We start from the raw sequence: 27,369 nt of genomic DNA, 5'->3' as shown, positions 1-27,369 counted from the left end.
TGGTTCTGTCTTTATGCTTCATGTTTATGGTTAAAATGATAAAAAGTATAACTAGAGACTTGCCCTGTAAAAATAAAAATAAAAACATGCTGCTTCTGCCCATTTGCATTTTTCATTTCCCATCTTATTACTTTGATTTGTTTGAAGAAAACTCATAGCTACTGTAGGAGTCCCATTTGTGTGGCTTATTTGTAGCTATTTGTCATCAGATAAATGTTTACCTGTAGTAACTGGTCTCTGATGTCAGCATTACAATGAGCTTCACAGCCCATTTTTCTCTTTTTTTTGGAATTTTTTTCACAGTACTTTAACAGGTTGGTTGAAAAGGCATCGACAGGTGCACCTCATTGTGGATGAAAAACTTTTTATTGTGTAATAAAACTTAGAGAATAAGGGGGTATTGATATGTTGGAGTACTTAGTGCACAGCTCCTCCTCTATAATTCCCCCTACTGCAAGCTTTATTTTTTATAGGTAGAATAAAGGGGTTTTAAAAAATCTAATCTTGATTGCTACCCAGATTCTTTCCCCCTCCCCTTCCCACTTCCTCCTCCTCCACAGCATACGATTTTCTGGTTCTCCATCCACTGTGATACAAAAGAGGGCCTTGGTGCCACTCCTATCCTCCTTCCCCTAGACCCAGGGGTCTGCAACCTTTCAAACAAGAGGACCATTTTTTGATTTCTTTGACCAAAATATTTTGAGGGCCACACCAAATACTTAAATATTAATGCATCCCCCTCTCCCGCACACAAGCATGCATGCATATAGTGAGTAATTTTCAAAGCTATTTACAAACATTAAACAGTTTTCTTCCTCATCCAGTCAAAACAGTCCAGACACATGGCTTATGCCCACTGATCAGCAGATGGAGACAGATAATAACAGGTTCCCAAATATCACCCCCTTATATTCAACTATGTTGACCTTAGCCTGCCAGTATTCTCTCTCTCCAGAAGATGGTAGGAGCATCCCGTGCTATGCACGAAGGCCTGGTAGGCTGATCAGGAAAATTGGTGGTCTGCTCCTGAGGTGAAATACTGGCTCTCTCTCCTTCAGTTGAGCAGAGCCTTGGGAGAAGGAGTTTAAAAAAAAATGTTAAAAGTAAGGGCAGCTCCTGAGATGAAAGTTGTGTGCTGTCTTCCTTAGTGGAACAGGGCCAGGGGGCTTCCAAAATTGGCTGGTTCTGGGTTGAGCTAGATTGCCTCTCTACTTCCTCTTTATTTTCTGTCTTTTTAGATTTTATCCTGTGCAGCCTGGATCACAAAGAGAGCTTAAAAAAAAAGGGTAGAAGGAGCCGAGTGGAGGCTCTGGACAGCGGCAGTGGTGTTTGGAGTGGCAGGATAGTTCGGGGCTTGATTGGAACAATAGTGATGAGTTGGGGCAGTGTTTTTCCATGGGGCTCATGCCAGGAGAGGAGGTCATGGCTGCTGCAGCAGAAAAAAGCCTGTGCTCTGCCCTGCCTGCTTCATAAGGAAGCTGCCAGCAGGGGGTTTATCTAAAGTTTGCCACAAATGTGGCAAGGACAGAAGGGAGCTTTGGTATCTGCAATGGAGACCTCTGTCCATAGGCTGGCCTTTGCAACAGATTTCTGCGGTGACTCTGATGCCAGAGTTAGGAGCGATGGCCATCTTGGAGCTGAGGAGTAGTGAAGGGAGAGCTTGGGCCTCCTTCACTCAGTCCTGAGAGGTGCTGTGGGGGTGGGGTTTTGGACAGATCCTGTTGTGGCTGCAGCCTTCAGAGGCTTGATTGCTTCCTCCTTAGCCTGAGCTTCGATTTCCAGGGAATTTTTTTAAGTGCTTGCAGCAGGCCTTTTCAGTGGGACAAAGTTTGGTCCCAGGATCCAGTTAAGTCCTTCTGGATCCTCTGCAAAGCAGGACAGAAAAAGATCCAGAGGAGAAGAAAAGGTTGTGGAGGAAGAGGGATTCTCTGGTTCGGAAGATTCTTTGGAGGAGTTTAGAGCTTTGCCTGGGGTTGGTAGCAAGGATGAATTAGAGGAAGGTGAGTTTCTGCTGGAGGTGGAGGATGGTGCGGCTCTTCCATAAGGAAGAACTGACAGCCTTGAAATCTCAATCTCTGTGTACTTTAAATATTGCAGAGTAACTTGGACTGGCACTTACTTTTGCTATTTAGGCATCTATATTACCCGCCCTCTGGAGGATCTCTATTCACTTAATATTGATGCTTGTATGCAAAAGCTTAACTGTTTGCATCACTGGAGGAACCTTCCTCTTTCCATTATGGGCTGTTGTGCCCTGGTGAAGATGGTGATTCTTCCCAAGCCCCTCTTCCCTTTACAAATGCTTCCTCTTTGGTTCAAGGTGCGAAGTATTCTACCAACCACGTGCCATGGTTGGTAGTTTTATCTGGCACAGTCGGAGAGTGAGGGTGAGCTATGATGTGTTGAGGCTGGATGGGGTGGCTCTCCCTGATCTGCGCTTGTACAACGTGGCCAGTCTTCTATGTTACGTTCAAGAGTGGGCATTTTACCAGTTGCAGACTATGGCGTATCTAGAAGATCTATTTGACACGGAAATGGGCCAAGTACGTCTGACACAGCAGAGAATTCTGAAATTGCAGCATCACTCCTTCCTTGCTCTCAATCAGGTATCTGATGGTATAGAGTTATCTTCAGCTTCTGGGCTCCATGGCAGCAGCTCTGGATTTAGTGCCTTGGATGAGGATGCACACGAGGTCCCTTCAGAGAACATTACTTTAAAGAGGGAATTCTCAGTCTCAAAATTATACCACAAGATTGCCGGTATCAGAGACAGAAGGAATTGGCGCTGATGGCTAAATTTCAGCAGCCTGGTGATAGGAGTAGATCTTGTGCCTGGGTGATTGTGTTGGGCTAGGGAACGCATTGTCTTCGCCAAGTAGTTGAAGGTCAGTGGTCTGTCAAGTGGTTTGGAGACCGGAGCGATTTGGTTGGCACTTTATTTTGTGCCATTAGTTGCTGTTAGGATATTGTCCTACAGTGCCATGGCGGTGGCTTACATGAACCATCAAAGAGGGATCAGGAGTCCCCAAGTGTCCCTGGAGATGATTTTGGCTACTCCCAACAGCAGGGTGGAGAATATTTCAAGTGGATTTTTTTAGTTGGAATATCTTCAACCCCGGAGAGTGGTCACTATCTCAGACAGCCGGAGAGGGAGGGAGTCCGTGTGGACCTGATGTTGACATTTCAAAATACAAGTGTGAATTTTTTCAGCAGGAAAAGATTCATTTGGTTAGAATTGGATGGCTGACAGTGGTGGTTCTGAGTGTGTTTCCTCCTGGGCCCCTTCAAAAGATCTCAAGTTACCCGGGCTTGGAAATTCAGGTCTGTGCCTTAGAACTTCTGCTGCCTGCTATGTGAACCTATGGGTGGGCAGGAGGGGCACAACCGCACCAGCAGTGCCTTAGGAGTGACAAAACCAGAAATCCGTGACTGCATATGGATATCGACTTGCAACATAGAACCACAGGCAGTATGTTTTACGGTGCAGCTGTTAATATAAGATAATGGTCTCCTCTTCTGCAAGGGTTAGAAGGGAAGGGGTATTAATGAACCACATGCATGTATTCAAAGGGCCGCATGCGGCTCGAGAGCCTCAGGTTGCAGGCTCCTGCTCTAGATGTTGCCCTTCCTCGCTGCTGGAAATCTGACTACTGTTACAGGTAGAAATTCCCACAATATCCTCTGAATATAAGAGCTTCCTTCTTGCAGCATTGCAGCCACTCCTGCGAAAAGGATCTAGGTGATCTTGAAAATTTATGTAGTTCAAATGTTTTTTTTCTGGATTTTTTTCAAAAGGTATCACAGCCACTAAGATGCCTTGTGTTGGTGGGAGGGGTGGGTTTTGATATACAGTTCTCTTTGTAAACTTAAACAAACTTCATCTTGTATATTGCAGTTGGGGCTTCTATTGATCCAGCTGGAGTTACTATGATGGATGCCATTAAAATTTATGGTAAGACTAAGGAGCAGTTTGGCTGGCCCGATGAAGCCCCGGAAGATTTTCCAACGGCTTCGGTTAGCAGTGTGTGCCCGCAGAATGTTAATCAAGGAAATGGTACTGGAGAAACAGATACAGCTGTACCTGCTGCTGCCAGTGGTACTGTATTGGAGAGGTATGTGCGTGAAGTATATTTTATAAGTTCCTTGAAAATGCTGACAAATGTTGAGCTGTCATGATTGGAAAAAGTTCATGCAGAGTTGAGGATGCCATAACTTTTTTGTGTTTTAACTTATCAAACATATAATGAAATCAAATGTTTTTAAAGTTGGAATTTGGTGGCAGAATGTTGTTAATGTTTTTTAAGAATAAAAATATAGAGGTCACTTTTCATTCTGGTTTAAACTACCTGGATAACTTTAACTAAATATTCAGTGTACTTATACTTGGCCAGAGTTACCCGGATAAAGTTATATTGGTAATTTTGCCACTCATTGGCTTACTAAATATTTGAGGGAAAAAAAATAATGGGCAATCCTTTCCTGCTCCCGATATCTTTAAAAATTGTAGAGTGCCAAGTGGTTTCCATCTCCTAATATCTTAAACTGTCAAGGCTGAGCCGTTTTCATTCTTCTTACCCCCTCACCTCCCTCAACCAGCCTTCAAAAAATTGTGATCAAAAATCCCCACCACAACCCCCCTCCCCCCCTCCCCCAAAGCGGAGAGATGTTCTTGCCTCTTGCTGCTCCTCTAAATACCGAGTGCCGCCATCACTTAGCATTAATTTATTCTCCTCACTCCCAGGTGAAGCAGCTAATCCCTGTTCAGAACTCAGCAGCGAGGTAGGGGATTGGCTGTTTCTCCGTTGGTGCTGAATGGGGATTGGTTTCTTTACTGGTAGGGAGTGGGAGTGGGGATCTGTACTGTTTGACCTTGACAAATTACAAGATATTAGGGGTTAATTGTTTGGGCCTTGCTATGATTTTTTAAGATATTGAGGAGAAGAGGGGTTTGGAGGAATCAGCATGACACATTTGAGTGTAGACCTCATAGTTCTAATACTGTATGGAGCATAAGTAGTCAAGGAGATATTTAGAGAATCAGTGTGGATTTTTTTTTCTTTGAGTGTTGACAGATTAGTAGCTAACATAATGAAATGAATGCATATGCCTTTTGGTGCATCAAACACATTTGGATGCAGTAGAGATTCCAGTAGAGGATCTTTTGTTGTACACTTTCTATTTTTTTTGGCTTATTCATTCAGGTTCAAACATATTGTCCCATTATATCCTGTGCCCATTCCTCAAGAAGGCTGAGTCAGGTCCTGGCACAGTTGCGGTCCTCGCCAGTCTTTTTTGTTTCCATTATGTAGCCAACTGTAGCAGCATGAAATTCACCAGAAGATGGTCTGTCAAACCAGTCAGTTTGATTTTGATTTTTTTGTGTGCCAGGGAAAGCAGTGAATGCTGCTTACTTACAATTCAGTAAGCCTTTTGCCAATTCCTCGCAGGAACCTTATAAAACAAGCTGGGAAGCCTATGGATACATCTAAAGGGTAACCCTGGTTAGAAATTGGTTGAGTGATAGGCCAGTGGAGGGTGGTAATATATAAAGTTCAGTCTGAGGAGCAGTGGCAGCAGAGTGTTGGGGGGATAATTTCCGGGGCAAGTCTATTTAATGTGTGCTCATAAGTGGTGATACAGGGAACCTGGAAGGGAAAAATACTCATGGTCTATGGCATTAAGATCTAAAACCAGGCTGACACCCTAGAAGGAGTGGAAAAATGAGAAGGAATCTAAAAAAAAGAATACAAAGAGGTTGAGTGTGGCAGATAAGATTTCATGTAGATGCTGATAATTGTGCATTTTGGGATCAGTGTATGGTGGGAGGGGTGTGGGGGGTTGAGATAACTACCAAGTGAAAGAGGTATCTGGATTGATTTTAACTGGTAACCTCAAGGTTGTCAAGCAATATGACAAGGCAACGAGAAGAGCCATTAGAATGCTAGAGTGCACAGAGGTATAACCAGTAGACAAAATGTGGTTATATCCAGGGTTCTTAGCTTGCCATGTTTCATAGCCACAACAGCTGATGCAGATTTTGCTTCTTGCTACAGAATTGCTCATGAGCTTATACATTTGCCATTAGTCTGCTTCTCCCAATTTCTCATTAGTGTCTGCTAGCTCGCCTCTCTTCTGCAGCCCTTGCTAGATCGACTGTCCCTTTCACCTGCCAGTGTTTGAGAGTTGGGCTCTGCTGGCCTTTGCAGCTGTTTGTACTGTTTTCATCCCCACTTGTGCTCACAGATGCATGGTTCATGGTAAGCACTCTTACTGCCGTAGTAGTGAGTGGAGGTTCTCTGTTGCCCAAACTAGCATAATGATTGAGTAAAAGCACTAGATATAGGCAGCACTGTATACATACATAGCTCTACTTTATGGAGTTTACAGTCTAGCCAGGATACACAGACAAGATGAGGCTTCAGGTAATTTATTACAATAAATATGCTTAACATTTACAAAGCTATGATCAAGAAAAGCCAGGCTTTAAGATGTATTTACTTTAAAAAAAATATATATGCATGAGAATAAAATTTGAATCATCATCATAAAAACAAAATTAACCCTGAATGAATCTATGCAGTATTGATATTAAAGAAAAATCCAAGCCCATCACAATTAGGGAGAGGATCCATTGCAGAAAACCATGGAAGCCAGTAATTCATCAGAGGAACATAATTGAGAGGGCTTTTAAAAATAACTAGCATTAGACATTTTTAAAAACATTTCTGAGGACATTTAATCAGAAATTGAATGCTCAGATCATTAACTTCTTGTTGCTTTGCTGTAAATCTTTTCCTCCAGTCCTGTGTAACTTCGTATAAGTCTAGAAATATCCACGTCTTCTGCCGGCGAAATATAGATTGATGGTTGCAAAAAAAGAGACAGGACAGAATCCTAATCTTGATGGAATACAAAGTGACTAGCAGCATAGATCTATTGGTTTTATACACTGAGGGCCCCTCAGTAGCTTTGTTAAATCCAAACAATCAATGGATATGTTAATACCCTCTGGCCCTTCTCCTCTATTTTCTTCTTCTTCCCAGATGGCAAAAAAGATCTTACTGAAAGGGTAGTAATGGCCTTATTGGCCAGATTATTAGACAGATAGACTTGGGAAAGCCATTGTTAATCCCTGGGAATGAAAGAGAAGTGACTTTGTGATCTGTCAGGTACTATGTTCTTGTTGTTCTGGATAGACTAAATGTTTTGTTTGTTCGTAACCATGTTTGTTTTACTTGATTATGCATGTTTTATGGTACTTTGCCATGAACTTTGGAGTGTTGCGAGTTATGAATTTTTTAAAATAAGTACTTGGGACCAGGACTGGCCACTATCTAAGCCAAAATTCTGGGCTCAGTGGACATTGTTCTGACCCAGCATGGTACTTATGTTCTTATAGAGATGAGTATATGAGGAATCCAGAGAACTTTGGGAATATTCAACATATACAGATTCAAAGCCCTTGCAGAATTTTGCAAATTTTCCGTATTAGTGTGTAAGACAGTTTTGTCTTTAGTTCTACTTGTATTGAAGAGACTTTAAATGCTGCTTTATACTTTGTCTTCCTCATATGGGCTACTGAATTGGTTTCCTTGGCCTGAGATGTTATATACATATCGGACATAACTGCTATAATGAAATAGACTTCTCTAAAGAAACCAGGTTGATCCAGATAGAGTCCATAGTGATGTCAAGAGGGTTTGACTGGGAGGCAGGGAAAGTGTATTCTATGCAACAGTCCAGGCATTGAATCAGAATGGCAAATGTATGAAAACCAACTCCAAGACCAGGTGACAGCCTTGATGATCCAGTGGTTATGAGGACAGATCCATTCCGCCTCTTCTGAACACTCTGCAACAATCTGACTCTATCGACATCTCTGCATTAAATCATATGAGAGGTACAACAAAAGCTCTCCCAATGGGTATCTTGGTTTCACCTTCTGGCGGGGCTCACAAAGTCTTCATCTTTTTGGTCTTAGCCTTTCAATCCAGCACCAGAATGGTGATAGGCTCACCCACATTTAGTGACACCTCCAACCAACTGGCCACTTCCATACCAGAGGGTTCATGGTTTAAAACCAACCTCAAAAAGTGTGTTCCTAGGTAGAACGTGATTATGGCCAAAGAGAGATCATGATGCACTAACTCAGGAAGACTGTTCCAGACAACCAGTGCAACCAGGTAAAAAGCACATAATTTGGAGCTGATGGATGGAGGACAGTGGCACAAAGAACAGCTTGCCTGATAAAGAGAAGTTACAAATAGAGGGGTAGGAGGGTATAAAAAAAGAGGAATGAGGAGCCACAGAGTGAAGGCACCTTTAAGTAGAAGCCTGAAATGTGGGCAGAAGCAGATGGGAAACCAATATAGCGACTTGAGAAAAGAGATTTACAGAAGATAAGCCACGCACCTGAATTTTTGAATGGGAAGATTTATGAGAAGGTGATGAGCAAGTAGATAATGTTATGGGTAAAGTGTTCAGAAAGGGAGGAATGGAGTGTGATATATTTATCTAATTATTTTATCCCTGTTCGATGTAAACCGTCCTGATATGGTATTTAACCATGAAGGTCGGTATAGAAAAATGTTAAATAAATAAATAAATATATTTAGTGAAAGAAATGTTACCTGTTAGCACTATTTTAAATGTGTACAGAGAAGGAAACAGGAGTCCAAGATGACCCCAGGGTTGTAGACAAGGGATGGTGAGGGTGATTGTTTTCTATGGAGATAGAGGGTGAAAGGTGAGAGTGGTTTTGGGGAGAAAAGTTTTGAAGAAGAATAGTGGGGTAAAAGAGGAAATTTAAAGCCAAAGGAGAATGAAAAGCAGATATAAATGAATAAAATAGGGAAGAGCATAAGCACTTGACAAGTTAGATGTGAAAAGGTAGTTAAACAGGCTAAGAGAATTTGAATAGAAGCTTGCCATAGAGTAAAAACAAGTAGTAAAACCTTTTGTACATTCAAAGCAAAAAGCCTGTGAAGGAGTCAGTTGGGCCTCTAGAGGACTTCTAATTTACAAGGGGAATGAAAATCAATAGGGATAAACCTTTCCTTCTCACTTACATACACTCTTGAACACACTCACATGCTCACTCTTAATTTCTCTCAAATGCACTCTCACTCTCACATGCATACATTCTCCCTCATTGTGGGCATAGACCCTTGGACCGAAGTGGAGTTGGCGCACCCTGCAAGGTGGAGCCCTGCAGGACCCCATCATCGGCTGGTGGAATCGGAGAAGGCAGAGGCCCAACTGGAGCTTGCCTATACCAGCCCACATTCCCCCTTAGTTTGAGCCCTCTGGTGCCAGAGCCAGCAGGTCTTAGGTGGCAGCCTCTGATGACAAAGAGAAGATCCATGGGTGATGTCAGGCGTGTAGAAAAAGTCGAAGGCAGAGTTGGTTCAGGGCGGGAGGCATTCAAGAGAAGTTCAGTAGTCCGGCAGTGATTGGTGGCAGACGACATTCAGGAGAAGTCCAGTAAGCAAGTCAAGGTTGATACCGAGTATCCTTTCAAGGGAAGGTGAGGTTGATAGGCAGAGCAGGAAGATGAGTAGCAACACAGGAGATGAGGCACACAAAAGAACTGGAGACTGACTACAAGCACTGATGGACGAAATGAAGACCACAAGAACCGAAGACCAAGACCAGGATGAAGACAGGAAAGACTAAGACCAGGAACTTGGGAATGCTGAGGCAACTCCCTTTACACAGCTGTTGGGAGATGTGTTGCTGAGGCACTAGAGGAGCATCTATAGAGGTCTTTTATAGGCCTGAAGAGTGATGTCGTCGAAGGGTGTCTCTCGGGATTTCCCACTGTTGGCTCTTTAAGACTGGGCAATTCAACACGCACGCACCCCAAGGGAAGCAGGGCCTGACAGCTTCCTGCCATGCTGGTTGATAGCGACATCCCGCCGTGCTTGGAGGACGAGCAGCCTGGTGGCGTCTGTGTGTGGTTGGTGTGGTCCGGCCTGAGAGGTAAGTGAGGTGGTTCACAGGAGGAGCCCGCACACAGCCAAACGTACCAGTCATTCTTTAATGCACACACTAATTTTTCTACCTCCTCCTCTCTTCCCCCTCCCCCAAAGTGGCAGCAGTCACCTCTTTCGGGCCTACATGAAAAGACTCCTTCTATAGTTGCACAAGTCGATGCTACTGCTACTACTACTTGTTCTTGAGCCTTGCTGGCAGACTCAGGTATGACAATGACTATTCCAGGCTGTGCTAGCAGACTCTGCAATTGTTCCTCCTTCTGGCTCACAGCTTCCCCTTCTAGCGCTATGTTAGATCACTTCAGCTGCAGTACCCAGAAAGTCCAATGTTTGGCTGGCTATCCAGCAATTTATTTAGAATCCCGGAATCTCCAAGTCAAATCTGTAGAGTTCCCAAGTATGCCTGCGATATGTGCTTGCATAGTTACAGCATGGTATGTTGCACTGATTTATGCAATTTTCTTCTTTTTGGGTTCTGTTAGAAATTAGCTTCTTACTGTTTTGGTGCTGTTTAATATTTATATAAATGATCTAGAAAAGGGAGTTATGAGTAAGTTGGCCAAATTTGCAGATGACACACAATTATTCAAAATTGTTAAAACATGACTGTACTTGAACTGCAGAAGGGCCTTGCCTTGACTGGGGGACTGGACATGTAAGCGGCAGATGAAATTTCATGTGGCAAGTGCAATGTGATATACATAGGGAAAAATGATCCTGTCTATATGTACATGTAAGGAATCAGGTAGTCGAGAATAAGGTAAAAGTAGCTTCTTTACAATATCTACAGGCTCACCACCTACATCTCATGCCTCTGCCAATCCCATATTCATTGCCCATTCCTGGGCCGGGATTTTAACATCCACGGGGGTAACAGGTTCGGATGGCTGCTTTGTTTTTTCTTCTAAATAAAGCCATCCCATCCTCGTCGCCAAATGTAAGGAATGAGGTAGGCGAGAATAAGGTAAAAGTAAAATAATATGTTTATTGATATACAACCTTAACAGTTCTAAGTATTAAAAGGTACAGTTCTAAGCATTAAAAACAATTCTAAGCATATTCATCTGTATTCGTGCACAATATTTCGGCCAATACTCACAACACCCTTTTCATCAGCCTGCCTCAGAGAGAGAGCCCACCACAGGCAAAAGGGACCCAGTCACTTCGTACGACTACAAAGTGACACACAGCACTCTGCATGCCAGCAAAGTGAAAGTATGTTTCTCGCTCTCCCCGTTTTGCAGCCATAACTGCTTGCCCTTTATGCCAAAATAATCTGTGTTTACCTAGTAGGACATGATTACTCAGTTTCCTAGAATCGGACCTCGGCCAGCAGTCCCAGTCTAAACAATGCACTCCAGACTCAAGGATGACTGATCAGGTCAGCCTTTCTCTGTACTTGCATGTCAGCACTGAAAACATGCTGAGCTTGGCCGATTCTGCAGTTTCCCTTTCAGTACACAATGCTAGATTCCACATAAGATATTACCACCCAGGAAAAGGATCTTGGAGTCATTGTGGGCAGTATGTTGAAATCCTCAGGGAGGTGCACAGTGGCAGTCAGCAAAGCAAATAGAATGTTAGGAATGATTCAGAAAGGAATACTGAAAATATGACACAGTCTCTGTATCAATCAGTGGTGCTACCGCACCTTGAGTCTTGTGTGCAGTTCTCGTTGCCTCATCTCAAAAAAGATACCGCAGAACTAGAAAAGGTAAAGAGAGGGTAACAGAAATAAAGGTCAAGGAATGACTCCCTATGAAGGAGCGTCCCTGAAAACCCTCCTTATAGCCTGGTCCGAGACACAGGTAGCATGGTGGGTGGATCCTCAAAGAGCAGGGATAAGAGTTTGGGCCCAACTGGGAACAGACAGGTCCCAGGTCTCCAGGAGAAGGGCAGTTCATGGCTAGGTTAATATGTTAACCTGTGCAACTTTTCATTCACAGAGAGCAAACTGTTTATGGTAACGAAATGGCGAGGTGGAAGGGAAATAGATCGATGGGGTGGAAGGGAAATAGAACAAAAAAGTCACGTGTGACAAGAGTAACAGATAAGTATGGGGGGGGGGGGGGAGTGAAAGCTTGCTGGGCAGACTGGTTGCACCGTTTGGTCTTCTTCTGCCGTCATTTCTATGTTTCTATGTAACTGGCTGTTCTTTGTGTGCATTGCATACCAGATTTCAGTGATGGTGTCCTAACCTTCGCATTACTGTAGAAGATGTGCATCTGAGGACTTTTTTTTTTTTTTAAATCTTATATTCTGCTACTTTCCAATAATTTTATTCAGTGTGGAGCATAAATACACATTCATAATATAACTACACAATCAAATTTTTTTTTTAAAACAGGCAGTTCAGTCAATTGCATTGTACCTGTAAGACTAATTTGTATTTTTTTGGGGGGGGGAAATGCTGTATAGTATTAAGTATTCTTTTTGCCACATTTTCTTGGTCTCTGATTGCTTCTCCTGGTACTTAAGGTTGTTTGCTTTCTCCATATGATCCACAAAATAGTGACTTAGTACTATCTCCATTGTGGATTCTTTCATGTTTTCTTAAGTCATATTTTTGTCAGCAACAGTGGATGAAGATTATGGGCATTGAACAGTTCTAGTGGTTATGTTTCCAGAGAAAATCTAATCTCTATAAGTTATGATGCCTTTTTTTCCATCGACAAGCAGGCTGAATTAGCCATTACATGTGGATGATGTCATGCGGCACCTAATGGACTCATCTTTCTCATCATTAAGCTCTACTGAGCATGTGTGGGAGTTCCCATTCAGGTGTTGCCTAGTGAACTGCCTCAGTAATTTTTTTTGACTGAGCACAAGCACAGACATGTACTCACTCTCCTCATATCTTTTTCTGTACACTTTTAAATTCAATATTTTCCACACTATTCTTGTTTTCTAGTTGCCGCATTGCCTCTGCAGAACCTCTCTCTCTCTCTCTCTCTCTCTCTCTCTCTCTCTCTCTCTATATATATATATATATATATATATATATATATATATAGAGAGAGAGAGAGAGAGAGAGAGAGAGAGAGAGAGAGAGAGAGAGAGAGAGAGAGAGAGAGAGAGAGAGAGAGAGAGAGAGAGAGAGAGAGAGAGAGAAATAAAAAGTAAGAGGAAGAACATGTCAAAGGTGAAAATCTATGGTGAGCGGATTCAAAAACTGCACAAGGAGCCAAGGGTTCAGAAATCTTCGGGATTTGGCGTATTTCAGTTTCCATACCAGTCTGTTTCCATACCAGTCTGTGTGATTGAATCTGTTATGCAAAAAGTGAAAATGAGAAGGATTTACTCCAACTCTCCTCCAGGAAAAGATCATAGGCTACCTGATGACTTTGGCAAGAAAAGTTTTCCATGTGTCATGCTTACCACTTGTATTGCTATCCACTAAAATTCTTAACATGGAAAATAGTGTTTCTTGTGGTTACTTCAGCTTGAAGAGTCAGCACACTCCAAGCTCTTGTTCTCTACCCTCTGTATATACAGTTCTTCCCACACCAGGATGGTTCTCCGTACTCGTCCAAAGTTTCAACCGAAGATTAGTATCTGCTTGTCATATCAATCAATTGATTGTATTGCCTACCTTTTTTCCAAGACCTCATGCACATGAAGGAAAAAACCTTCATACCATAGACTAAAAAGAGCATCAGCTTATTAATAAAATAAACTCCCTAACAGATTAGGTGTACCAGTTGTCAAATATACTTTGTCCAACTGGATAGCTGAGTGCATTCAACACTTGGTAGGATTGCAGGTCACTGACTCTGTAAAAGCCCATCAAGTGAGAGCTGTGGAACCCTAAAGGCTAGTGGATGGGAATGAATGAAAAGGCTTGGGGGTAACCTGTACGGAGCGGCATTTACTACCCTTAACAGAAACATGGAGTACCTGCTCAGACTGGCATTTACTACCATGGGAAGCTTGCTGGGCACACTGGATGGACCATTTTGGTCTCTTTCTGCTGTTATTACTATGTTAGCTATGGCTTCTTCTATTACTCATTGTGAAGAAATGCCTCTCGAAGACATCTGAAAAGCTACCTCCTGATCATCAGTTCACAGCTTTACATTCCATTGTTGTCTGGACAACCTCTCAAAGACTGACAGTAAATTTGTTCTTGCAGTAGTCCACTCTGCATGGTGGACTTATCTTTCTGGGCTGGTGGAGTTTTCATCTCTGTGGGCGTGTGTGGAGGTTCTTGCACAGGTGTTGCCTTGGGGAACCTCTTCAGTCTGATTTTGTCCAAGCACAGCCTGGACATGCACTCAGTCTCTCCAGATTCCCCCCCCCCCCCCCCCCCCCCCGAGAATCCTTTAAAAATATTTTGTTGTTGTTTCCTCACTTTTAGTTGACTTGCTGCTCTGTAGCACACCCCCCCCCCCCCAAAAAAAAAAACCAAAAACTTGTGCCTCCTCAGAATTGCCATAGAACTGCATCCTTAAGATGAAGTCCCTCATGGCATGTTATCCCTTGATATACCTGTGGGCCTGTCTCATCATTCTAGGGTGCCACACATAAAGGAACTATGTAAGACTGTGAGAAGCAGCAATAGATCTTCCTCCTGCAGTGCAGGGTCATCTGCCTCGTCAGGAAGTAGGTCAGCAGGAGCTTCTCGTTACCTCCCCCCATCGGTTTAAATCAAAGCCACGATGTCAAGTGTTACATCAAACTGTCGAATTAAAGAAATTAAAGTTACCATTATTGGCACTGTCTGTGCAAGGCTTCGCAGCGCACTCAACGCACAGTGTGCCAGTAGTATGCATGGAGTGCTAATGGATACATATGGTGCACCGCGTGTTCTTGACACAAGCTGGCACCAATGGTTCTGCTCGATGCAAGCTGTACCAGTAAGATGCGCATAATGCACTGAGGCACTCGATGCAAAGGGAGGCAGTGGGAGCAGCTGTATTACAGGTCATTCTAGCTCAGCTACTGAAGATCTTGTCTACATCTTCCAGTTACCACAGCCCTCATTCATTCTAGGCTGATAGTGGTGGGCTTCTGATTAGAGACTCAGGTTCCAGTATACTTAATACTGTCACTTGTCTCCAAGTTGCTAACTCAGTAAACATTCCGTTGCAACCCTCAGTTTGTGACTTCCTACATAATAATGGCTAATTCAGCGTACTTATCGAAGGAAAAAAGCAAGTTTGCTTACTGTAAACTGTGTTTTCTGTAGATAGGATGATTAGCCTTGGAAAGCCCACCTGCCTCCCTGGAGGGATAATTACCTAGCTGTTATAGACTGAGGAGGCATACAAGGCAACACCCACCTGGGAACTACCGCACATGCTCACTAGAGCTCAAAGCTCTACTAGCTTGGAGTGACAAGTCCAGTGCTACTGGATGATATTGGCTACTATGATTAATTCTTCGTGCTATCTATGGAAAACAGTTTATGGTAAGAAAACTTGTTTTATTGGACCAACAAACAGATGTATACATTCACAATTTTTTATGGGCCAATTAAATGGTTTTGCAATATATAAGAGCATTAAATGGATGGAAACAGTTCATAGGGCAACTGGTACAAGGCCTGCAACAAACATTTCATAAAAGCACTTCAGATGTACTCTTTAAAATAAAGTGAAGGAGAGATAATATACAAATTCAAATATTTTGTCAGTCTTCCATAGTGCTCAAGATCTTTTTCATAGATGTGAGCTCTAAAGGAAATAAATATTTTTTATATAGCCACTGGTACTTTCAGGCCTTTAGCAAGTGTGGTGGATGCCGAGTCTTGTCTATCAGCAGAGGTGGTAGCAGCCAAAGCTGACAGAATTTTAGGAAAGCTGCAAAGGGATATGCTTTGGGCAGTGTAGAGAGACTACTAGAAAGTCGTTCCATGAGCTCAAATATGAGATCAGACATTTGCATTTTTAATGGTGTTGCTACAGCCTTTAGTATCTGTGAGTTCCAGGCTTTGCTGACTTTTCTGCCTTACACTGAATTTCCATAATAAAGTGCTGGTTCACACCATACATGTACTGTTTCAGGTGGTGTTGGACTTCTTTCCCTTGTGCAGGTGCCCAAAATGGAGTATCTACTTCACCCTCTTAATTGCAAGAGTTAATTGCCGTATATCTAGAGCAGACCAAAGCTACTAGAAATTCCTTCCAATATACTTGGTATTCCCATGGGAAAATGGACTATTGGTTGTCTAGCCAATGGCATTTCTCATTTTTTTTTATTACCTAGCAGGACTAATCTTGGAAGGGCATGTCAGAGCCTTTGCTCTTCAGTCTCCTAAGGAAACATGTGCAAGTTTGCAATATGGTATTCAGATCATGCATTCATAAGACATTATTACCATAATGCTGTCTGTTTGGCAGCAACATTTTCCTGTTGCTCAGCCTTTGGTGTCTTTTATGTTTGACCTCCTTTTTATTTGAAGATGACCCTGAGCTGTCTAGTCCCCTGTATGTGAGTCCATTAAAACTGCTGCTTGTTTTCAGAAAGTAAAATGACTGGTGTTCATTCTGTGAAGACAGCATCTCTAGAACTGCACAGTGCACCCTCATCTTATGTTTTTGGAAAAAACATTTTTCCACTGTCTTTGTAATCATTAAAACTAAGTAGAAGTTGGTCCAGTATTGTGTGCATCTCTTATCTTGTATGCTGCAAAGTTTCACTAGAAGTTATTGTTGTTTGATGCACATAGCAAGGTCCTATGACTCTCGTCTTCAGAGAATGAGTACTACAGGAAAATAATTTTGCTTTCTCTGAATGTTCCTTGCCAAATTTCCTCCTTCCCGGTGTGCTCTTCTTTTTTTTTTTTTCCTGCAAAAGCTGCTGTTCTATGCTTGATACATGAGGGGGGTAGTGGGAGGGCAGCTGAACCGTGTGGTATAGTTTAGACTTCATGCAAAGGGTGGATGCCGGACCTCTCTGTGACAGACAAGATGGCCATAGCAAATTTTCTCTTTGTTTTTGCTTCTTTGAGCCGTACGTGTGTGACAAGCCCACTGTGCTTGTAATTTGTTTCTCTACTCTTTCTCCCACCCCCCTCTCCCCCCAGTTTCATTTGTGTTTTGCTTATAGTGTGTTCCAGATGGTTTTTGTTGGCTTCACATGTTTTTCCTTTTTCTTTGCTCCCCAAAAGTTCAGAAACTGAGTCCCTAACAACCCTGGACCGGTTAGTATGCCTCCTTTTCTTTGCACGAATGTGTGTGTGTTTAGCAGAGGTAGCACTGTTGCTTTTCTTAATTTTTTTTTTTTTAATGGCATTCTCTGCTTTACCTGCAGATGATTTTACAGAATATCAGGGTAGTATGGATATTTTCAGCTGTGTTCTGTGTTCTGATATTACAAAAGCAGGGAAGGAGAGTAGCATCTTTGAAACCTGATCTATGCAGACATCGTGATGGAGCATCTATAACTTAACTGATTCATTTGCGCCATATCAGTTCTGCTACTGCCATGCCAATCTCCTTAAAAACAAACAAAAAAAAACAAAACCTAACACATGGTATTGCATGTGTGTCTTTGTGGTTTAGGTACCATTTTAAAGAACAAGGTTGTTGTGATGTGAGGACAGTAGCTCAAACTTTATAGAAAATGCACAGGGACATTTTGGCCAAATTGGAGATTAATCTTTTCATAGACCTTGAATCCAAATTTGAAAGTCTGAGCATTTTGGTTTTGTTAAATGGATTTTTTTCTCCCTCTTTCTTCTATATATATTTTCTTTTCTTCATTTCTTCATTTCTTTGTCTTCTATATAAAGGATGAGAGACCATATCACATTTGAAATTAATAAGAACATTTTTCATCTATAGTAGAAAGATCTTCTATGGCTAAAATTTGAGTTTGGCGCAGAGAGTGAGGGGGAAGGGCTTAGAGTACTCTTTAAATCGTAGATCATATCAAGTGTATGACCCAGATGAAATGTTTTAGATTTGAGTTCACATCCTTAAACCACTATACAGCTTGCAGTCTTTGCACAGAAGATATCAAGAATTGTAAGAAGATAATGAAGGTTCATATTAAGTTGCTTAAGCAACATTTTAGTACATTGTGGAAGAACTTCAATAATAAAATGATGGAGAGATTGCAAGTCAGGATAGAGGAGCAATGGGAGAATTGTTCGCATGCATGCACGTGTGTGACTTGTATCACCCCTACTTGTGAAATACCCGTTTTCAGGCAGTGCTGTTAAATCCCTGCTTTCATAAATACTTAGCGTTCACCAAATGTGAAAGGCCTCAAATTCGGTTAGACTATAAGACAAGGGAGCTTGTTCACATAGAGAAGTATTTCAGCTTGGCCAATAATACTGCAGTGACAGTATGTCTAGTATAGACTTTCTCCTGCTTCAGTATGTTTAGCGTGAATCACTACTGTGTTGCCTGTGTCTGTAGTTTGTATTTAATAACTTGGAAGTGAGGCTTGATGCTTTTCTACAAAGTGTGTATCTTTATCCATTTAGGCTTGTGGCGAGTTCCTTAGAAGCCCTGGAAAACTGCTTTGCTCTTGGATCAGTAACAGAAAAGGTAAACAACTTCCTCTATACAGTTTGACTTTGAATTGGAAAATGGTAAGCTTAAAATTGTCTTTTAGTTGTGATTTTGCTGACATGCTCGTTCTCTTGGAGCAGGAAAAGAATAAAGCTTCAGCTCTGGAACTTGCTACTATGTTGTTATCAATGCCGACTCCATCCAGTGTACAACATCAAACCAAAAGTTTGCTGGCCAGTTTACACACCAGCCGTTTGGCATACCACAACCATAAGGTAGGTCTTCTACTGCAAACTTTCTTAACATCCCAGACCTGGTAGAAAGTAAACACAATTCACCAAATATTTTCCAAACACAATTTATTTTCCTAGTGTGTAGCCAGATGGACTCAGGACCAGTGGGTTTTGTGCTATTCTGCTAGCAGATTGGAGACTGAGTCAAATTTCAAAGCTGACGTAACCCTAGATATACCCCTGCAGTGACCTCAGCTCCTCAGTATCTCTCCATCTCCTAGCAGATGCGGACACTAACCCACAGACTAGCACGGTGTTAGGAAATTTACAGCAAGAAGACAAAATTTACCTCAAAGAAGATCGAGCCCCGCTCTGCTGCGGTGATACCTAAGGGTCCCTCCCCCAGTTGAGAATTCCTGAGGTGATTTTTGATATCCCTCAGAGGCGTCCCTTGGTCCTGTAGCTGGTAACCCCGGTGTGGACTTAGCCCCTGGAGCAGCTGAAAGGCAGTGGGTGCACATCTGAGCGCAGCGGATGAAGGTAAAGCTCTCTCCCCCCCCCCCCACAGCTGGAGACCGTCCCGGCACGCAATCGGTAAGCGCCGAGATCAGGTAAGCTGAAAATGTTAAACTAAGGTCTCCGGGGTTCGGAGTGCCGTACCGATTTTGAATTTCACCTGGCAAGGTAAAAGGGAGCACTGATCGGGTTGAGCAGCCCTGGTTGGGCTAGGCCCCAGTCCGGTGCAGGGGGTCCGGACGCGTGGAGACCCTCGGGAGACGCCATCTTACGCGCGGAGGCGCCATCTTCCCCTCTCGACCGGCGGTACGCGCGTGGCAGGCTGGACGGTCAATGTGCCCAACTTGTGCGCAATGTAGATACGTGCACAGCTGCATGCATAACTACACGCACAGCCACGCTTAAAACTACACGTGCGCATTATGCTCATGCGCATAACTATGTGCACATTGAAGTACATTACCTGTGCGCCTAGACACAGAGGCAATGGCACTGGTGTCCAAGAAGCCCAGAAGGCACTCTCTTTGCACAACTTGCCACATCAGAACCGCACAGCCTGAACTGGAGTCCTGCCTGTGTCATCATTGCGAAGAAGCCCAGGGGGGGACCAAAGCCCGGTCCCTCACTGTCTGAGGATGGTTCTGGAGCTACTACATACAATAGCACCCCAGATCTATGCAACTCCGAAATGGCATCTCCACAAGAGGGCACCTCAGGGGTCTTGCTTCTCAACCTTCTCTCCACTTCCAGACCCCCCCAGTTCATGGAAGGTTTGTTCCCTAGTCCCCTCTTTCTTGCTATACTCTTATCACTATCACTGCTCATGCTCACTGAACTTTTTCTGTTCAACTCAAATGCTACTCCATTTCCATGATCCTAAAAAGAAATGGCTGCATATACATCACACTTGCTCCTCCTGCCTGCTCTTGGATCTGATTGGGTGCAGACACTAGCTTCAAAGAGGTCCCTTCCTGGTCCCACATGCCCAAATCTCCTGCTTTTCGCACTGGGATAGGGTACAAGGTGTGACCTGGCTTCCACCCAAAGTAAGGTCCCCCCCATGCTGTGCTGTTGCTGGTCAATGATCATGCTAATGCACCTGAGCTGCTGCTCGCCTGTCTCCACAATTGGCCCCATCACAGAGGCTCTTTACCTGCTCCATGTACCGCAAGTCTCCTTTTTATTGGCTCCCTTCTCTGTCGTGTTGCTATAATCGATTCCAGCAGTCATAGGCTGCTGTTTCCTGTTTGGTCACAGAAACACGTGTCTGAAAGCAAAAAGAAATTGAGGGCCATATTTCAACCCTCCCGATAGCACACCCCCTGGATGTCAATTGAGGTGAACCGCCATCCTTGCACTCCCTTAGCACACGACTGTTTTTAACTACATAAGTAGACTTATTAGAAATTCTTGCTCCCTCTCAGGGATTAGTCTTTTAAAGAGGAATGGAAGGGGAAGATCTAGCAAGCGATCGTCAGAGGCAAGCAGAGCTAAGATGCATACGGAATTCTAAGCTAGTGGATCCCTATAGCCAGTTGGGTTTTCAGTGTATTTAAACGTGTCACGCATTTTCAGTGTGATCATCCTGAAAATTTGACTGGACTAAGGTTCCGGGGGATAAGTTTGAGAACCAGAAATTGGAGCTCAGTTTATCTCACAGAAAGCTGAAAATGACTGGATGAAAACTGGATAATTATATAATGTAATGTTCATGAACAGATCTATTGTCTACCATGCTTTTTTACTGTGAATTATTTTTGTGGATATAGTCATGAAAAATGCTATGCAGATGTGTTCTGGTGAAATAATTACTTTTGCTTGATCTTGATTGCTGGAGTTCTGCAACTCAGAATATTACAAATTGGATTTACTGACTTTATTGTAATTTGTGCCCTTTGTATAATTCCTGCTCTGGACCTGTTTCCCTGGGGTTTGATCTCCTACATTTTGGAGGCCATTCCTCTTTGCTTTTCTTCTCATTCTCTTCAGATGTTGTCTTCTTTGCAGGATCAGGCATTGTTGAGTAATGCCACTCAGTGCTTGAGTAACTGCAGTAAAGAAGGGAAGGACCTCGATCCGGAAGTGTTTCAGAGACTAGTGATCACAGCACGTTCTATTGCCATCATGAGGCCCAGTAACCTGGTCCACTTCATGGAGTCCAAGTTTCCTCAAGCGGAGGCAGGTAAGAGAACCAAGAATGGTACTATTTGAATTAATCTGTGAATTTTTGTACATTAACTCCAGAGATGATGAATCTTTGGAAATTTCTAACTGATGAAATTCTATTTCTCAGATTTATTTTTCTCTGTAATAAAATTCTTCTGTGACCCAACAACTTTCCACTGGGAATGAGTATGGCAAGCAGGACACGCCTTATTCACAGTTTACATTTATCAGCGTCTGGGGTTCTATAGCAATGCTGCTTGACAGGGTCTGAAGTTAAGCATATAGGCGCTAGTTATACTGTTATCAATAGACCCTACCCTCAACCCCCACATTCTCTCTCCTTGCCCTTTCTCCCCATGATGAGAAAGCGAGAGACACTGGTGGCAAGGAAAGAGGGGATTAAGAAAGAGGTTGTCCTCAGCAGTCTCTCAAGTCTGCCTCCCCCCCCCCCCCCCCCCCCCCCCCATCTCTAGCAGTCTTCTGCTTTTTTTCTCAAGTTTCAACCTCCTTGTCCCAAGTAGTCCCTCTCCTTTTCTGCCTCTCTTAACTGAATTTGCCACTAAGTCCCCCCAGAGGTACTTAAGACTGGGGCTTTGACCCACAGGCCCCTACCAAAATGTTGATAACAGAACCAGTCATGATCCCCTAAATCTCCCATCACGAGAATGATGTTATGAAAACATATATTTCCCTGTACGTACCAGGATCAGTCCAGACTCCTGGGTTTGGCCCCCCCCACTTTAGCAGATGGAGACAGAAGTTTACCAAACAAACTCCGTCTCATATAGGCTGGTGCCACCTACAGTCTGGCAGTATTACTTCAGTTGTTGAGATCGCTGGGCTGGGTAGTCAACGAGGCCATCTGGGTGCCCTCTCAGTCACTGGAATTTTTGGGAGCTTTATTCAACACGCGCCAAGGCATGGTATCTCTCCCGGTGGAGTGTATGCTCAAACTTTAAGGCCAAGTACGAGACTTGTTATCCCAACGTGTACCGACGGTCTGGGATTACCTTCAGGTCCTGGGCTCCATGACCTCAACGCTGGAATTGGTTCCGTGGGCTTTCGCTCATATGCGACCTTTACAGTCAGCATTGCTGTCCTGATGGAATCCAGTTTCGGAACAGTTCCATCTCGAGCTACCTCTGATGGAGCATGCTCGGTCCAGCCCGAATTGGTGGTTATCCCCGGTCAACTTGAGGCGGGGAGACCCATTGGTGATTCCGGTCTGGACGGTGATCACGACGGATGCCAGCTTGTCCGGTTGGGGAGCAGTGTGTTTGAGAAAGTCAGTACAGGGGCTGTGGTCTCCTGAGGAAGCACGCTGGTCCATCAATCGTCTGGAGACCAGAACAGTCCTTTTGGCGCTGCAGGATTTCCTGCCGCTTCTCCAGGGCAAGGCGGTCAGAGTCCTCTCCGACAATGCAACCACGGTGGCTTACATCAACCGTCAAGGAGGAACCAGAAATTGGCTGGTAGTGTTGGAAGCCCATCTCTTGATCCAATGGGCGGAACAAAACTTGGCCTGCATAGCGACTTCTCACATCGCCGGGGTAGAGAATGTTCAGGCGGACTTCCTCAGTCACCATATTCTTGACCAAGGATATTGGCGGACGATGTCTTTCAGGTCATTTGTGCACAATGGGGCACTCCCCGGATGGATCTTATGGCGATGTTCAAGAATGCTCGTCGAAGGGACACGGGGGCAGAGGGCGTGGACGCACTGGTACTGCCCTGGCCGACAGATGTTCTGCTTTACGTGTTCCTGCCTTGGCCTCTCATAGGCAGAGTCCTTCGCAGAATAGAGTTACATCCATCTGAGGTGGTGCTAATAGCTCACGAGTGGCCACGGCATCCATGGTTTGCGGATCTGGTGAATCTGGCAGTAGCGCCTCCATTGCGCTTCCCGGACCGACTGAATCTACTTCATCAGGGACCCATCTGTTTCAACCAGGTCGAATGCTTCTGTCTAGCGGCATGGCTTTTGAGAGGAAGCGGCTGAAGTCTCAAGGATACTCGGATGCTATGGTAACTACTCTGTTGCGTTCTCGTAAGGTCTCTACTTCCATGTCCTATGTCAGGGTCTGGAAGATCTTTGAGAATTTGTGTCTCATCAGAGCTATTGTTCCTACTTGAGCGACCGTGCCGGAGATTTTGAACTTTCTTCAGGCTGGGTTAGCGAAGGGATTATCGTGTAGTTTCTTGCGTGTACAGGTAGCAGCACTCAGTTCCTTGTGCGGTGACATTCAGGGTGCATCTTTGGCGACTCATCCTGATGTTTCTCATTTCCTTCAGGGGGCGAAACATTTGCGACCTCCAGTGCTCCGCCCTGTCCCTCTTGGAATTTGAACATGGTTCTTAAGGCTTTGTGTCGGGCACCGTTTGAACCGTTGAGTAGGGCAACCTTGAAGGATCTTACTTTGAAGGTAGTGTTTTTGTGGCTATTGCGACGGCACGTCAGGCTTTCTGAGCTTCAGGCTCTCTCTTGTAGGGAGCCCTTCTTGCGCATCACTGTCTTTGGCGTTTCTCTGCGTACGGTTCCCTCATTCCTTTCTAAGGTGGTGTCTTCCTTCCATTTAAATCAGTCGGTAGAACTACTGTCATTTTCGGATCTGGATAGGTCGGACCCCTTCTCCAAGGATCTTCGGAAGCTCGATGTTCATCGAGCATTGATGCGATACCTGGAGATGACCAATGCATTTCGAGTTTCGGATCACCTTTTTGTTCTTTGGCGTGATCCCCCGAAGGGGCAATATGGCTTCCAAAGCTACCATCGCTCTGTGGCTTAAGGAATCCATCACTTCTGCCTATTTGTTGGATGGTAGATCTTCACCCGAAGGTCTGTGGGCTCATTCCACTCGTTCTCAGGCCTCATACTGGGCAGAAAGTCGACAGGTTTTCCCAGAGGAGATTTGCTGGATGGCTACGTGGAAGTCTTTGCATACTTACCCAAGACATTATCGCTTGGATGTTCGGGCACCTGGTGCCGGTGGCTTTGGAGAGGGAGTGCTTAGAGCGGGCCTCTCAGGATCCCATCCCAATTAAGGTAAGCTCTGGTACATCCCAGGAGCTTGGACTGATCCTGGTACGTACAGGGTAAGGAAAATTGGTTCTTACCTGATTCTTTTCATTCCTGTAGTACCACGGATCAGTCCAGAGTCCCACCCATTTTTTTCCTTGGAAGGGAATGGAGAGTCCGCTCTCTTTACTGATTTTTCTCGACAGCTTGGTTCAACATTGTTTTTCTTTTCTTCTCATGGGTTCTGTATCCCTTTGGTGGGTTGTTATGCCATTTTGCGTTGTTGGGTTACTGTATATAGTTAGTTTGATCCATTCTGCTTTGACATTCGTAATAGTGCCAGACTGTAGGTGGCACCAGCCTATATGAAGCGGAGTTTGTTTGGTAAACTTCTGTCTCCATCTGCTGGGGGGCAAACACTGGAGTCTGGACTGATCCGTGGTACTACAGGAATGAAAATTATCAGGTAAGAACCAATTTTCCTTTGGACATCTTACTTATAAATATTGAACTTTAAATGAATGTTTACATTCTGATGTCACCTCAGTAACAGCAACTCAGACTCCCTCCACTGCCATTTTTCTCTTCTCTGCTTCTCTGTCAGCTTATAGCTTGATCTTATCTTTCCAGTCCTCGGTCTCCTTTTCATCTTTCATTAACTTAACAGCATTCATCTCCCTCACATCCACTCACCCCCTACCCAGCCCTTCTATTCCCCTGGGCCTCTTATTCTCCCTCTGTACTTCCACCCTTCCCCAGCTCTGATCTACTCTTCTTTCTCTCATCCTCTACCCAGCCTCCCTTATCACTTTTTAACTTTCTGTTCAGCTCTATTTCCGCTGTCTCTCCTTTCACAGACCCATACCTTTCAACTGTCTCTCACTGCTCTCCCAGCCCTCAGACATCCCCACTTCTCTTTACACTCTTCTCGTACCCTTGCAGTCCATCTAACCCCCCTGCTCATGCTACCATCTAATCACCAAGCCTCCATTATCCCCCAGTCTTTCCTCTTCACTCAATCTGAGTTCCCAAGTTCCTGCACTTCTCCTCAATCCCTGTGCAACGTTAGTCCTCGCTTTCACCCCAGTCTATACTCAGTCACTGAGTTTTCACTAAATCCAGAGTCCCTGCTTCCCCCAAATTTATTTTTATTTATTTCTTAATACTTGTATACCACATTCCCAGAAATCTGACCAGCATGGTTTTCAATAATAATAAAACAGTAAAAGCATAAAATACAATAAAACAACAATCCATCTGAATAATGCCTGACACCACTAACTCATAAACCTGGAAAAAGTGCAAAGATGAAAGAGACTGTGCATCTTTAGGCTGTGCTCCGTCGGCTGGCTTCAGGTTTCATTCCGGGAGGCAGCTCAAGGTGAGAGGAGCTGAATAGCTGGGTGTGTCGGGGCCGGTGGGGCTGGTTCAGCACCCGGACAGTGCCCCCTGCAGTGCTTCCAGGCAGGGTTTATTTTTAGGCTGCTTTTGTCGGCATGCTGTCTCCTGCGCGGGAAAGTTTGCCAGGGCTGCGGCGTAAGGTGCCCTCACCTCGATTTGGCCGTGTTTTGTGGATAATATGCCTCCGGAGGGGCGGGGACCTACGCAGACACCCCAGAGGACGGCAGGAACCCGAATTTGGTGGGGCAGGTTTTTGGAGGCTCAGGGGGAGGGGGGGTTCTGAGGAACTGGCAGCCATTTTATGCACACGTTTTTCAGGGCCTTGGAACTCCCCTCCAATCCTTTTTCCTGCAGAACAAGACCCTGCTGGTGGCAGGGCGGGGGAGCAGCTGCAGGGGGACGCGGATCTGGACCCTTCTTCAGATCCAGAAACGTTTTCTCTGGATTTTGTCCTTTTGATGCATAAGGCTAGGAGCTGGGACCAAGAGGCCTTTGCCTAGGAAGTCCCGGGTGGTAAAGAAGCCTAAGCAGGCGGAGTTTGGAGGTTTCCTGAGGCTCTTGCATCTCAAGAGGTCCACTGTGGAGGAAGATACATCTGGGCCCAATCAGGTACAGGGAGGTCTGTGGATTTGATTAAGGACCCTATAGGATCCATCGCTGGATTCGGGTCAGGATCCTAGTACTCATATAGGGGATTCTATGTAGAATCCAGATGAGATTTCGGCTGCGGTTGGGGGCCAATCCTTGGGTGGTCCGTTTACTCCGCAGGGAGGAGTTGAGCCCGTTGATTAAGGTCACTCAGGAGGAGCTGGACAATGAGGGGGTGAAACCGGTACTGGAGGGATTGCAGGGGCCCCCAAAGGCTTTGCTATTATCTAAGAAGGTGAAGAAGTTGGTGGATTGGGATTGGGAATCTTTCGAAGCCGACTTGAAGGTAGCCAGAGGTATGGCCAAATTATATCCCTTGCTGGAAGGTGAATGCGGCGGTATCCAGGGTTACCAAGACTACCATTCCAGTGGCAGGTGTAGCAGTGTTGAAGGATATTCAGGATCAAAACTGGAAATCCTCTTTACAAGGTTGTTTGAAGTTTCGACTCTGAGCCTGCGTGCAGCGGTTTGCAGCAGTCTGATGCAGAGAGCCTGTTTGTACTGGGTACAGAAGGAGCACAATAAGAGGTCGGGATCAACTGTGGAGGTGGCACAAACAGCCTGCTTGGAAGCAGGAGCAGTCTATGTGGCGGATGCCCTGTACAACATGATTCAGACTTCTGTCAGAAGCATGGTCTCGGTCGTGGCTGCAAGGAGACTACTGTGGCTACGAAACTGGTTGGCAGATATGTGGTCTAAGGCCTAGTTGTCTAACCTGCCCTTTAAGGGGGAAGCTGATATTTGGAGAGGATCTGGAGCAGCTCATGAAGCAATTGGGGGAGTCTAGGGGTAACAAGTTGCCCGAGGACCAGAAGAACCCCAAGAAGGTTTTTCTTCCGTGGTCTCGATTTTGGGAGGCAAGGAGGTTTTGTGCTGGCAGGAGTTAACGTGCCATCTGCCCCAAACCAGATTTCTGGCAGACAGCACTC

At 44.5% G+C, this 27,369-nt stretch overlaps 1 protein-coding gene across 1 annotated transcript in view; it reads left to right on the top strand.

The window, feature by feature from the left end:
- Positions 1-27,369, top strand: part of UBR4 (ubiquitin protein ligase E3 component n-recognin 4) — a 351,227-nt gene that overhangs the window by 142,453 nt on the left and 181,405 nt on the right. Inside the window, 4 exon segments of the mRNA XM_029579045.1 lie at positions 3,896-4,112; positions 18,433-18,496; positions 18,601-18,735; positions 21,217-21,391. Coding sequence (XP_029434905.1) covers positions 3,896-4,112; positions 18,433-18,496; positions 18,601-18,735; positions 21,217-21,391 — 591 coding nt within the window.

Source organism: Rhinatrema bivittatum, chromosome 15, assembly GCF_901001135.1.
Source record: "Rhinatrema bivittatum chromosome 15, aRhiBiv1.1, whole genome shotgun sequence".
NCBI classification, from domain to species: domain Eukaryota; kingdom Metazoa; phylum Chordata; class Amphibia; order Gymnophiona; family Rhinatrematidae; genus Rhinatrema; species Rhinatrema bivittatum.
This window is presented reverse-complemented; position numbering and strand designations above follow the sequence as displayed.